General features: G+C 53.8%; 1 protein-coding gene across 9 annotated transcripts in view; it reads right to left on the reverse strand.

The window, feature by feature from the left end:
- Window positions 1-551: 551 nt before the first annotated feature.
- The window catches only part of SLC8A1 (solute carrier family 8 member A1), a 144772-nt gene continuing 131050 nt past the window's right edge, over window positions 552-14273 (reverse strand). For all 9 annotated transcript variants that reach the window (XM_030041947.2, XM_030041892.2, XM_030041901.2 and 6 more), the window contains 2 exons: window positions 8848-9123; window positions 552-6198 (listed from right to left, as the gene is read on the reverse strand). In XM_030041947.2, coding sequence (XP_029897807.1) covers window positions 5822-6198; window positions 8848-9123 — 653 coding nt within the window. In that variant the 3' untranslated portion in view covers window positions 552-5821. The remainder of the gene's footprint in view (window positions 6199-8847; window positions 9124-14273) is intronic.

Genomic DNA, 14273 nt, shown 5'->3' on the forward strand with positions numbered 1-14273 from the left:
CCAGCTCGGCCACCCAGCAGCGCTCCACAGCACCCACTTTGGGAACCACGTGCACTCCAGTGCCCTCCTTCACACTTCTAGAGAGGGGAGCCCCAGGCTGGCGTTCGCTTTGGGAGGGTGGGAAGGAGCCAAGGGAGGGTGCAGGGCCTGCAGGAGAGAGCGATGAGCCACCCTGGGGGCACTGGGTGCTCAGAGACAGCTCTGGCTGTTCTCAAGATGCTCCAGAGAGACAGCAAGACACTGTGGAGACCCCTCGGATGCTCTCAGGGACGTGGCATAGAGAGCAAATCCTGCTAGTAACAGTAATCTTCTGGCTATCTTTGCTGACAACAGCTTCTGCTTGGCCAGACGGGCCCCTTTCCTTCGCAGCATCTCTTCCCCCTGCATGAAGGATGTTGCTGGCTGGTGAGAGGCTCTCGGCACCTCTCATTCCAAAAGGAGGAAGGCTCAAGTCCTTAAAAGGTGAGGAATGCCACCGTATTTATTGTCCCTTGGTGCTTTTTGCAAGAATACAGATGCCTCTGGATGCTTTCCTGCACAAGTCAAGAGGCACAAGATAAACAGGCTTTTTCGCAGCTGTGCTGTGCATGTGTATGCATGTGTGTGGTTGGTCATCGCACGCTCAGAGAGGCCAGAGAGGTTCCTGGTGCTCTGCAAACATGCTTCCCCAGATGGGCCTGGGTGCCAAAGCCTCCAGAAAAATAAGGCAGGGGTTTCTCCCAGAATAACACCCTCCGGCGTTAAGTCTTCCCTCTTTTCTCTCTGCCACTTTCTGGCTATGCCCAGCCCTGCCCCTCTGGGAATGCAGCTGAACCTCCTCCTTAGGTACGTATATGACCCCAATACTGTTGCACTTGATTCTTACCCAAGCATTTAAAAATAGCTGTAACAATACCACACAGGCTCCAGTTCTCCCCTCCCCGCCCACAGCAGAAATAGCACGGTGAGTTTGTAGACTGCATCCAGACTCGTGACCAGAAAGGGCTCAAAGCCTCCGTTTCCCTTTTGTCCTTTAAGGAAGCAATGAAAGCTGGGAGAAAGATGCACCAATGACTCTTGCAATGTCCCCTCACCCCAGAGCCGTCGCAGGCAGCCTGGAAATGGGTGACACGTGGGCGGGCGCATTGTTTGGAGACGAGGGATCCGCACCTCGGGAGCGAGCGGTTCCCTCGCTGCCCTGGCACGGGTGCAGGCGGGCAGCAGCAGTCCGGGCAGGCTCAGCCGTAAGATGCTGCAGGTTTGCGGCTCCAGCTGGCACCAGGGACCTGCAGAGTCCCTGACTCTTTTGCGCCTTTTCCGTGCGTTCAGGTAGTGGCTGGGATTTGCCTCCACTCCTGTTGGCCCCCGAAGAGCCGGGGATGTGGTTTTGCTAAGATGCTCAGGGCTGTCACTGCTCCGCGCGCTCCTTCTGTTTGTCCCCAAGCGCTTTGCAGCGGCCTGTTGAGTTACTCGGACGTCTGTCTCTGAATGTCCTTTGCACCGTGCTGCATCCTTTTCCATGGAAAGGTTTGCCTTTGGCTAGCGGGGCGATGAGAGGGGGTGACGAGAATCCGGGGCAGGCGGATGGACGGAGGCCGAGGGTTTGAAGTGCGGTTTCTGGCAGCCTCCCTGAGCCCAGGGCTTTATCAGAGATGCTCGATGCCCTTCCCTCGCGAGGGAGGGTGAGGAGGCTGGCAGGGATGAGGAGGAGATGGGAGAGCACGGGCATCAGACCCATGGGATGGGTGGGGGCAAGACGTGCCTGCGCCGGGGGCTGCGCTCCCTCCTGCTGTCCCCTGGCAGCGTGCTGCCAGGCACGGGCGTCTCGCAGAGGAGGGCAGTTTGCTTTTGCCTTTGGAGGGTTTGATTTAAAGACGAGGTTGGTGCAGCAGAGCCGGCGTTGCACCCTTGCGAACACAGGCGGGCGGCTGGGGCTGGGTGGAGCGGTCCTTCCCCCCCTCGGCACGGCAAGGCGGCAGCCAGGTAGGTGAAAGGCTCACTGCTCGTCCGTGGGTCCTCCGCCAGCGACCGGGCGGATGATACACATCACGCTTTGCATCCGCCCGTTAAAGATGCCAAAAAGCACGCAGCTGGCAGAGAATAATTGCATAAACAAGGCTGGTGTTTACTGTGTGATTTAGGCCTCGTCCTAAGCAAGCAATGCTCCATCATTCCCTTTGGAAAGCTCTGTGAGCAGAAGAGTTATTTACTGCCTGTTAAACTGAGCTGCTACACGAGTCCCGTTCAATTTGTTAATGACTTCAGCGACTGCAATTCATTCTGAAGAAGCAAATGATGAGAGTAAAATACCAACATCACCTTTCAGTAGATGTAATTACTGGGTCAGGAGAGCTGCTTTGCTTTCATCATTCACTGCCTGGGAAAAGCACACGGACGTGACCGGCTGCGTTCGCCTGGGGCTCGACGAGCGTCGAAGCTTGACCCGCACTCATCCTGGAGGGTGCCGAGCACCCGCAGGGAGAGTGGGGCCGGCAGCACGGCTGGCAAAAAGCATCGTAGTGTGTGCGGAAGGGCCAGGTTTGGGTGAGAGCAGCCCAGAGATCATGTTAAATCCTCTGGCTGCCAGGGTGTGTTAGCTACCTGCTCTGCCACACATCCCGTCACATCAGCAGATGGGAATTTTACTGCCTCTGGGCCTCTACAGACACCACCACGCTGCAACAAAATCGGCTACCTCCTACCCTCTCTCTTTTTTTGCTTGGTGGCACGTTTCTAGCCTGGAGCTCGCAAGTCAGCCACTGCTGTTGGTGCCAGCCTGACCGGCTGTGCGGCCACATCCCGATCCTGCACGGCCGATGGGCAGGAGCCTGACTGGGAGGAGCGGGGAACGCCCCAGCAGATGAAGACACTGTCTCCAGAGCTGGTGTTTGAGTTCAGCTGTCAGAGCGGGACCTTGGGAGCATTGCGGGGGTGTGGGGGACATCGCAGTTATTCGGGGACAGCGGCTCAGCAGATGCTGGATGAAACACAGGGAGGAGCAACATCCCTGGGCGCGTAGAGACATTTCTCCTCCTCAGTGCTACCCGAGATCTGTCCAGCCATGGGGGTCACAAACGGCCCACGGCACCTGGACTGGGGCACGGGCAGGCAGCTGCCCAGAGCAGCCTGAGCTCCCGGTTTGCTGCATTCCTACTTATCATTAGCTAGGGGCTTAACCTAGTGCAAGTCACTGGGAGGCTGGAACGAGAGCCAGGAGCCATTCTACGTGGCTAGAGGACACAAGCAGAAAGAGCTGCTGAGCACCTTGGGGGCATGTGCACAGCTCTCCCCGAGCCTAGGGCAAGCTAGCAATGACGGGGGACCCAGCACAGGAGCGGGTCCTGGCCCCAGAAGGATCGTGCTGCCGCTTTGTCCCTGGGTGGTTTCCTGCATCCCCCTGAGAGCTGGGCAGGCTGCGAGCCCCGGCGGTACCGCACACACCGAGCCTGAGGCGCAATGGAGATGGAGCAGGAAGAAAGCCATGGGATGGGGCAAGAGTGGGCGCGCGGAGGCACCGCTGCCCCCCCGACAGTGGCAGAAGCACAGCGAAGGCAAACCAATGAGTAAAGAAGAGATGGGCACAACGGAAAGGGAGACAATGGGAGGGGAGGGAAGGGTTTTCCATAGAGAATATGCAGGAGCACTACTGGATCCATCAGGAATCATTACAAACTTTATTTGTCTGTGCATTGTGTAGCATTGATAAGGATCATCACAATTAGTGGACTCACTGCCTATAGTGGTGGGCAATACACACAAAGAAAAATCAATGAAGCCAAACAGATGAAAATGAAATCATTGTACATAACGGTAATCATAAACCTGAACAACCTGCACCTGTGTTTGATTCTTCCCTCAAAATAACGAGAAACAAAAAGAAAAACCCCCAAACCCATCAAAAGTGAGAAAAGGCTCGAGAAGAAGAAAAAAAAACAAAACCCCAACTTCATATTCCTAGAGAAAATCTTACAACAGGTTACAAAAATTTCCACAGATTGTTCAAAATGAGTACAAATACCCCAGGCCAATCGGTTATGGTGCAAGCATCAGACGTGGTTTTCAGCTGGGTGGGAAGAGATCACCAGTGGACGTGCAGGCTGGGCGTTTGCCCGGCTGGGACACCACGAAGCCTGGCGAAGGGCGTAGGGTAACAAGACATCTCTCAACACCAGCGCACAATGTCAGCCCTGTGCTGCGCCCAAGGGGGCTCTACACCCGCGCCTCCCTGGGCTGGGCTCGTTACCCCAGCCCCCACTGCTGGAGTCGGGGGGTGATGCTGAGTTACACCTCCCTGCCTCACCCTTCCCATTGATTTCAGATTCGGACAGTGCAAAATGTGGCCTTTTTCCTTGGGGGATGCTTCCCGGTTACGCTCAGCAGCGTGGGAGATCTCGTTATGGCCCTTCAGCCCTTACGCTGAATTATTCTGCCTCCAAATGGCTGTGGGAAAGGACCAGCTTCGGGGACTGATCCTGATGGCTTAACGCTCAGAAACAGGGGCTGTCACTAGACCTCTGGGGACACAGGAGATATCGGGGTTCCGAGGCACCCACTGGATATAAAGGCATAGGCAGGCGAGGTGCTGGGAGCCAGCCATGCCACCCCCCCCCCCCCGGGCTCGGACGCTGCTCATCCCGCTCAGGCTCCCCGGGACCTTGTGTAAAACCTCCTGCGGATGGTGGAGGCCTTCACGCCAGCTTCAGCCATGTCCCGGACTGGCCGCTGTGGGGGGCACCCCAGCCACGCAGCGGGATGGAGCCTGCAGTCGCTGGGGTATCGGTTTTCCTCCCCTGAAAACCTACATCTGTGTGGCTGTTATTGCTTCTCATGGACCCACGCGCGGAGCAATAAATGGGGACAGCTTTCCCTCCTTTTACCCCCGCTAAGAGGAAACAAACGAACGAACAAAAACCTATGGCGAAACTAAACTAAGTAAAATAAATAAAACCCGGTGAAAAGAAAACACTTGTATCTGCAATGCTCAACCCACATGGCTGGAAGGACTATCGCTATAGGATGCTATATACAGATAGGGTTCATTTCATTCATGCAAATGTTACAAATACCACGACAGCATGCCCGAGGAGGCAGACGAGGCGGGAGGAAGGCCCCCGCCACTCCGCGCAGCCTCAGCTTAGGACACTGGACACGAGGTTGCGGCTGCGCAGCCCCGAAGCACGGAGGGGGAGAGGTGAGGGGCATGTGAGGGGGAAATGCTAGTTGTACACACGCCAAAACAAAAAAAAAAAAAACCAAACCCAACCCCAAATCGATGACGAAAACGGTTTGTGTTCTATCCTTAGAAAGCTCCCAATTTCCCCTTGTCTTCAGTCCGGTCTCTCGCTTCTCTCCAACAGGGCCAGAGGGACGTTCCTGAGTGGCGAAGGCAGGCGGGTGGTGGTCGGAGATCAGGACCCTCGCTTTCCTCTCCTTCCCTCGCCCACTGCTCTGTTTCTCACCAGCTACTCTGGCCTTCCCCGTACCAACACGCCCCGGTCGCCTTCGCATCCATCCTCCCGGGGGGTCGGCGGGTGGGAGAGAGCGATGGGAAAGGGCTCGGTGCCTATCAGCTGCTCTTGTTGGTAGAGTTGCAGAGAGGGCCCTGCCGCCGGGCTCCTGGCCGGGGCCGCTGCCCGGGGAGGAGTCCTGCTGGCTTTGGGGTCCTGCCTAGTTCAAAGGATGCTCCAAAGCCGCTTTCCATCAGCAGGTGTGTGAACATGGCAAATCTCTTTTATTCTTTCTCTGTTCATTATACACAGCGTTATATCTATATCTATACCTATATATCACTCTATATAGATACATATAGATATATATATATTTACTATCTCTGATTGTCCCTTTAGAAGCCCTTTATGTGGCAGTAGGCTTCCAGAGATGAGAAGAATATGTACAAGAGCCAGAGGAGGATAAAGAGTGAGGATGTGAGCAGCTTGGAAGTCCGCGGCCCGCCCAGCTCACCTCCAATCTCGGGTCTCCGCCGGTAGAGCAGCACGCCCACACTGATAAAAGCAAAAATGGTGAAGAGGGTGACGGAGAAGGCCAGGGTGCCAGGCGAGACTTGGAAGGCTTGTCCGTGCGCCGCGTGGTAGATGGCTGCGATCGACCAGGCCACCCCGATACCCAGGAAAACGTTCACGGCATTGCTCCCGGTGACGTTCCCGATGGAGGCATCCGCATACTGGTCCTGCGTCGCTGCTACTTTGCTGGCAAACGTGTCTGCAAAGGGAAGGCAGAGAGAAATCCTCGGGAAACAGCCAGGTAAGGAGGGACAGCAGCAGGCAGCTTGGGGACAAATGTCAAGGCATCACTTGGGGAATGAAGATAGGGGGTAAGGGGACAGGGTACAGCCCCGTCTATGGGCACTCCCAAGGAAGGGGACATCTGGCCAGAGCCAGAGTGACAATCAGGGTCCAGAAATGCCCAGGAGAGAAATCTCAACGTCCAGAAATATGGGGCTTCCCCCAGTATGGCCCCAGATGCCCCACAGTGCTTCAAGCAAGAGACAACACTTCCCAGTACTACATGGTGTTGGCCCCTTCTCCCACATCCTCTAATTTGTTGACCTGTAAAAGAACAGAAAAGGTTGGAAAAGCTTTATGGGAGCCACAATGGTTTGTATCTATCCTCCAGGTCCCCTGAAGTTTTGTATTTGTGTTTCTGTGTTTGCTTTAATGACGTCTCTCCAAAACCTTTTGCCTCACTAAAGTCCAGTGCCTTGTGCAGACCCTGACACTTTGGTAAACAAGTGGTCATCTTTCACCCCTTAGGGAGAAAAACCATGCACGTGGGTGTATGCTTGCCCAGGTGCTCCACCAACTTTAATACCAGTGGCAAAAGAGCTGTGATAAAGCTCAGTTGGCCTTTTACATGGCAGATCTTGTGTCAAGTAGACCAGCACGACACTGCTCTGCACCACAGGGAAGTGCTGATTTTACATCCAAACCCACTCTGGATCTGCAGGGGAGGTGAGCAGGATGGGGGGATTAGCATCTGGGTTTTGTCCAGGTGAGCACTCTCAGCTAACAATGAGAAGATGAATCCTTAACACATCTGCACTCCCAGATCACCTTGGGTACAGGCAGCAGAGTGTGGCTCAGAAAAAGAAAACGGTGAGGTCAGATTTCATGTTTTTTAATTCTACAGAGTTTCCTTTACGCTCCTTCCCAGTGGGACTCCAAGGTGAGACGGTGAAGCTCAGCCTGGCACGAAGACCCAGTTTCATGTAATGGGAGGGGCTGGGCACCTATAAGCACAGTGAGAGGGGCCATTTGCAGCAAAGAAATCAAAAGGCTGCTTTATTTTTTTAGAAAAGCTCCCATGGAAGTGCATCTGACTGCTGAGGGAAGGAAAAGGCATTTGCCCTTGATCTCAGCCTTGGTCATGGTGCAGTAATGGGGTTGTGGGACAATGCCGATGCCTCTGTGGCTCTCCAGCTCCCACTGTGGGAGGAGGGATGGGGCACACTGCCAGCGCCATGCAGAGTGTGGAAACAACCACGCACACTTCTGCAAGCTTGAGCAGTGCTTTTAACGCAGGGAAGGTCCCCGTCAGTCTTGTTTTCACTGCACATTTGTCTGATGCCTGTCTGCCTGCCTCCTGGAAGGCAGGTGTGGAGGAGACCAACTAGCACCCAGCTAACACAACACAGTCTGGGAGCATCTGCTAGTTCAAACAAGAGTAGCCAAATGTACCCTAAAAAGAACTTCTTAAATGCTACCCTTTGTCGACAAAAGCAGGAGGGAAGATTTTCGCTGTCAAGGGTGTGAGACAGCCCTGCAAACCTCGCACCTAAAAGCTCTAGTGCCAGAGGTCTAAAAAATGCTACTTCTCCTGTTCCTGGCCCTAATCTGTTCTTCCTTTTGGTTCTGCTGCTTCTTTTGGGGGATCTGATAGCCTTAGGACAATTTCAAGATCTTCAAGCACCTGAGTGCTGATCACTGGAAGTCTGGGGGTGGCAAGGGAAGGTGTGACCGACGTGAGGGGTGGTTGGGTTGGGGTAGAGCCCCTTCTCTGGGAACCAGGCTCTGCCTGGCCAGCACAGCACATGGAATAAGGTGAGTGAAAGGCACAGGCCCTCTCACACAAGCTGACGTGGGACTTCCCAGAGAAACCGTGTCACTGGGACCATCCTCTTCAGTGCACTGGTTCATCCCTAAGAGGGGCCCTTTGCTGAGCCAGTTGCAGCAAGTTGGCTGGGTTGCAGCAAGTCAATGTGCATTGGGAGGACAAAGTGGTATGTAGGTATGGAAACTCATGTTTTTTTCTCTCCCTGGTCAGCCCTCAGTCTCTGCTGTCTTCTGAGGCTGGGTGACCATTCCATCAGAGACACGTCTCCAAACATTTGTGGGGCCGGGGCCTTCCAGGGGCTTCACAAGTTGCATTTCGAGCAGCTCCCCCAGCTCAGCGACCTCACCTTGATCCATCCAAAGCTGACCCTGGTCTCACACAAAGGTGTCTGTGGGGGATGATGCACCCCGAGTATGGACTACCACCTAACGGGAGGCAAGGTTAAAGGAGCAGATGCTCAGAAAGTGCAAGACTGCCAACACAGGCAGCATTTTAATCAAAGACCAATTTCCTACTCTGAGAGTGGATGCCGTGGAGGCTGTCCACAGAAATAGACACTTCACAGTCTTTGCAAGGGCAAGGTCCTTGAAATAATTTTGTGGACTGAATCCACATCCTGGTTCGATCCTCCCTGCCCACCTGAGACCGAAAAACAACTTCCACATACATCTCATATCTGTCCTTGGGGGTCCTGCAGAGCACAGCCAAGGACCACACTGTGCCAGCTTTCCCAGCCCAAACCCAAACCCAGATTGGGCAGAGATGGACCTTTACAACAAATCCTGCTGTTGTCCTTACCTGGCACTGATGTCCCCAGTGCGACAAACACGACCGCGGTGACCGAGTCCTTCAAGCCAATGGTGCAGCCGAAGTGGGATGCCAGGTCACCGATGAAAGCTGTCAGGAGGCCGATCATGAGGATGGAGACAACAAAGCAAGCCCAGCCATTCCAGTAGTCTGTCGGGGGCACGAAGGCAAAAAGGACCTTCCAGAAGACAGTCAGAAAGTGCATCACGTAGTCGAAGCAGGAGGGCAGCTTCTCCTCCCCACATTCATCATCATCGTCATCTTCCCCTGGAGAAAACCACCAGTGCCTGATTAGACTCACCCATCCTGAGGGAGGTCGGGCAAAGCTCCTGTACATAAGGCACCCCCCCAAATGCCATCTCTCATGATTTGGGCCCTAGAAGGCCTTGACTTCCAAATATCTTATTTTCTGGGCGGTCATCAGAGGGGCTTGATGGCCTTTCCTGGCCCCTTTCCACGGCACAGAGACCCTCCAAAGGCATTAGTTTCAAAAACCAACCTGCACTTCAGAAATTGCAGAGCCTCGTGCCAGCACCTCTGCCTGAGTTGAACCACCAGATGCTTTCTGGGACTCAGCCCCTGCTCAGGAGCCCTTTCCCCAGAAGACGTGGGAAACGACCAGCCTCACACTGGCTGGAGCCAACTGGGGCAGGCAAACCCACCAAGAGCAACACGAGCCTCATGGAGACTCCCCTAAGGAAGCCCTTTTTCAGCCGCTTTTCACACGTGCCTGTGATTGCCTCCAGCTCTCTGGAAAGAAGGCTGGTTTGTGTGGCTGCTGAGCTGCTAGCTCTGGTGCTTCACCTTTTCTACAAATTGGGGTCCAGCCACAAAGAATACCTGCTCTAAAACCTCCCTGGTCCATCACTGCTGACTGTCCTTCCCTGTTGTATTTCCCTGCCCCTTCACACGCCTCCCTACGAGCTCTGGCTGCCCATTCCTTTCAGTCTGGTCTGACCCAGGTCAGTGGGTTTTCCCTGCACAAGAAAACATTTTCCCATTTGCACACCTTCCAGGTAACTGTCAAGCACCACAGGTCACGAGCCAGCTATGGGGCATCATTTGTCACAGCAAAAATGCACTTTCCTCCTTCTCTTTGTTTTCTGTCCCTGATCCAGGTCAGTGCTTCACTTCTCACCAATCTGTTGTTAATGCCTTGCAGGGGTCATTCTCCCAGCTGGAGACTGCCAGCAGTCCTGGCCCCATCTCTGCTCACCAGGCACACTGTGTGGGTTGGACCCTGGCTCTCCTGGTGCTGTGCTGAGTGCTCAGCCCCGCACAGCACACCGCTGCTCACGGCTGTGGCCCCTGCGGCACCTGCAAGACCTGGGTCTCCAGCACAGATGAGGAGTTGGGGATGTGAGTCCTCATGCCCGTCCTGCCTGATGTCCTGGGGGCTCTCGGACCCTGAGTGCCCGCTGCTGCATGCCCCCAGAGGCTCTCCGGGAGTTGCGCATCCACAGCCATGCCCCCTGGATGTGCAGGCTGGCTCGTGCCCAGAAGCTCTCCCGTGGGTCACAGGGAAAGAGCTCAGCAGACGTCGGACTGTCCCGGCCCCCTCCCCTGGTTCCTCGGCCCTTTCCCCTGGCACTGGCCCAGCACATCTTCACCTTGTCAGTCCCAGCAGGACCATGGGCATCCAGGCAGGTGTCTCAGCTTCTCCTTTCCCTGCTCCAGGTGTCAACACCTCACCTGTCTCTCCAAAGCCACTTGGCATCCAGCCTCCAGGGAGTCCCCATTGTGCGGGGCTGACCGGGCCAGTGAGCCCCTTGGGGCTGGTGACCTCCAGCAGCTCAGACATGGCATCTCACGAGCCCGCCGGCCAGCCTGTCCTCTGGGCAGGCTGCGTGGCAAACGTGGAGCTCCCCCAGCCTGGCACAGTGGTCAAAAACTCCTCCTGCTTGTGCTGGAACCACCCCTGGGCATGAAGGGGAGGTGATGCTTTCCCGATGAAATCAGTGGAAGCCTTCCTGCTGCCCTCAAGGAACAAGGATGGGTTTCTAAGTCACGAACGTCGGGGATTCCAAGTCCAAGGCCATTGCAAGTTGTGTTAAAGACATCCCTTGCACTCGGGTTGGTGATTTGTCATTGTCTTTGATGCACTTTTTTTTCCCTCCAAGGATGTGGACCACCAGATCTCCCTGCACGGCTGTTGGAAGAAGCTCCTTACCAATGGGAGGATGCAACGTGCAGTCCCCGTCAGACGGCACGAGTGAGCCCGGCTTTCCTTCCCTGGAGGACACCTTGGGATGGCAGAAAAAAGGGGCCATGTCCCAGAGTAGCCAAGAGCACCCAGTGAGACCTGAGCCTCTGCTCCGCTCCACCACAGTGGGTGAGGGGACGAGGTCCCACCTCGCCAGACACTGGGTTTAAAGGGATGATGGCTCCGTGCCTGGGAAAAGCTGCTTCTCCCAGCAGCCACAGTACTGATCAGGCTGGCGTAAAGCATTTGAATGAGACCGTGCTGGTTTTTTCTGCCCCACTGCTGGCCAGGGTGAACATTCCTCCTTTCACATCTTTCTCCACAATGTGGATGTTTGATTGAATAACAAAATTTATAAAGCCTCCTACAGGGAGAATAAAATGGTCTTGCTGTATGCTGTGTACCAATACGTGGGTATCAATTAACCCCATGTTCGAATGGTGGCTCTGTGCAGTGACAGCAGAGTTACAGGGGGAAGCTGCTGGTGAGCTGCTTGCTCTGTTGCTGCTGATAGCAACAATCGCTTTCTGCCTCATCGCAAAGGTGCTGATGAAAAGCCAATTGGGGGATCAAGACATGGCATCCTTCCTGGGAAAGCGGTGGCCAAACCCTGCGCACTGAAGTTTCACCTCTTGGCTATTCCCCTTTGTGGTCCTGCAGAGAGCACACGGTACATGGGAGCAAGAAAAGGAAAAGGCCCAGGGATCATCCAGATTGTGATCACCCTCAAGAGACGTGGTAACCTGTTAGGGGAGCCAACCTGCTCTTGGTTTGGCCCAGCTCCGGTACAGGTAGTCCTTGCACTCTGCTGGCATCTGTGGGGCTCTCAGCAGAGACGCGGCTGCAGGGGAGAGGGCAGTGACGGAGCCAGTGAGAGCACGGCAGGAGGGGACTTCTAATGTGGGTATCTGTCTGTACAGAGGGGGTACGGCATCCCACGTGAGGACGGGGGTGAAGCTGGAGGGGATTCAGTGGGGCCACCAAGAGGATTGGAGCCTGGAGGATGTTGCCTATGGGGAGAGGTGGAAGGAGATGGCTTGGTGAATCAGGAGGAGAGGAGGTTGGAGGGGACCAAGCAACAGCCTACAGTGACTTGGAGGGCATGTACAGAGAGGATGGAGTGAAACTCGCCTCTGCACTAAGTGATACAAGGGGCAACGGCCACAGACTGCAACTTGGGTGGTAACATCAGGAGAAACATCTCCTTCAGGAGGGTGGTGCAGCCCTGGGACACATACCCTGGCTGATGGACATCGTCTTTGGAGGTTTTCAATATTTGGCTAAATAAAGCCAGGACGGACCAGGGAAAAGTCCTACTTCGCACCCTGTTGGGGTGCAACTTTGCACACATCGTTTGTCTTCAAAGCACCTTTGCAGATCAAGACCAAACATAAGATAGAGGCAGTGGGAAACTTCATGTCTCTACAAGAACTTGATGGAAAATTCTGTGTTGCTTGGCTTTAAAGCTTCAAACTCACTATGGCAGAAACAGTAGCTAATCCGTGGCATGGTGTTATTATTTTGGCAGATAAAAGTACCCTATTCCTGTGCATTGTTGTGAAGATAAAGAACAGTTTTTTAAACTGGGAAGCCTATGCTAGCCTCATTGTTTTGCTCGTTGCACAAAGGCTGGTACTGGCAGGATACACTGTGCTGTGCTCACACTGTAACTTTGCAGCAGGTATTTTCTCTCCCAAGCTGCATGGCAGCAGTACTGTCATGGATCTAAACCTTTATGGAGATGATAAAACAGACTGAAAAGTGAACATGAGTGCCACTGTCATAACACTCATCCAGATCTGTCTATCATTTTATTAAGCAGCAATAACGTCTCTCTTTTGAAGAGCTGACCAGATCCTGTGAAGGTGACTTGAAATGCAGAGTGAGGTCAGATGGTGACCCCGGGGTGCATTCAGGAACAGGCTCACAAACCCCAGGATGTTTTTGCTGTGGAAGAAACTTTATGGGCTGTTAGGTGCACCCCAAAGGCAGCTATGGGTGAGAGGCTCCAGCTCAGCCCTGCGGACAGCACGGCACAGCGTGGCACAGTCTTGCCTGCACCTGCAACTGCCCTTCCACAGACCTGACCTCCTGCTGCTCCATCGCTCAGCATCCCTGCCAACACTGCTGCCGGTTGCTCACTGCGTGGGAAATGGGCTTTTAGTGTGTCTTTTCTCAGCTGGGATGTTACATTTTGAAGTGGCAGTGTGTGACTTTCACCTGCGCTCCATGGTGGGCTGCAGGGGAAAACTCAAACCCAAACTCCAGTGTTTGAGGCATTTTAACTTGCCTGGCACAAAGCTTGAGGAGCTAAATCCTGGCAAAAAAGTAGGTCCAGAGCTCAGAGACAAACTGCTCTTCCCCATCTGCAAGGGACAGCTCATGTCCACCAAAATATGCCACATTTATTAAATGTTTGTTAATCATCCTGTTAGCACTGATGGTGGCTGTATATTCAAGACACGGTGGCAATGGGGCTTTCACATAACTGCAGTCTTTACCTGTGTCACAGAGATGGGATCCAAGTACCAGTGATTATCTTTGCTTTAATATGGGATGCAATTTAATAATCGATTCTGGCATAGATTAGTTTAGTCGTATTAGCTACAAAACCTGCAGCAAGGATTGTCTTGCATGATATGTTCATGCTGTATCCAAAATAATGGAAGGCTCTTGGCTGGAGGCTCTAAGAATAACTATGCTACAAGAGGAGGGATCACAATTTGAGGAGATAGCTGCTGCACAATGTCCTATCCTCATTTTCAGAGGCAGAGAGTAAATGGTACAGCAATCACTTTTAATTACTTTGTGCTGGGCAGAGATTACCCTGTACAGCAGAGCTCGAGGTAGGAAGTGTGAATGTTCCCCCATGCATTTCAATGCACAATTAGCCAGATGAGCTCCAATTGCCTTCCCCAGTGATTTAATTTAAGCTGGTTGATTTTGCCCTAATGCCTGCACACACACAGCCCAAGCTGCTGGGCTGTGAGGTGGTAACATCCAGCCAGTGAGTTATAGTGTCTCCAGCTGTTAGAACCGCATCTGGAGGAGACCACCTTTCTTTAACCTTCCACAGATGTGGCAATGCTGATGTATCCTAGACTGGGCATACTGGTAAACGTGGCACTGGTGCCTGTGAAAACAGTAGAACAGGGCATTTCTGAGGGAAAGGCAATTCTCCAAGAGAAGAAGGATATGATCAGATATGATCTGA

Source organism: Aquila chrysaetos, chromosome 2, assembly GCF_900496995.4.
Source record: "Aquila chrysaetos chrysaetos chromosome 2, bAquChr1.4, whole genome shotgun sequence".
Classification (NCBI taxonomy): domain Eukaryota; kingdom Metazoa; phylum Chordata; class Aves; order Accipitriformes; family Accipitridae; genus Aquila; species Aquila chrysaetos.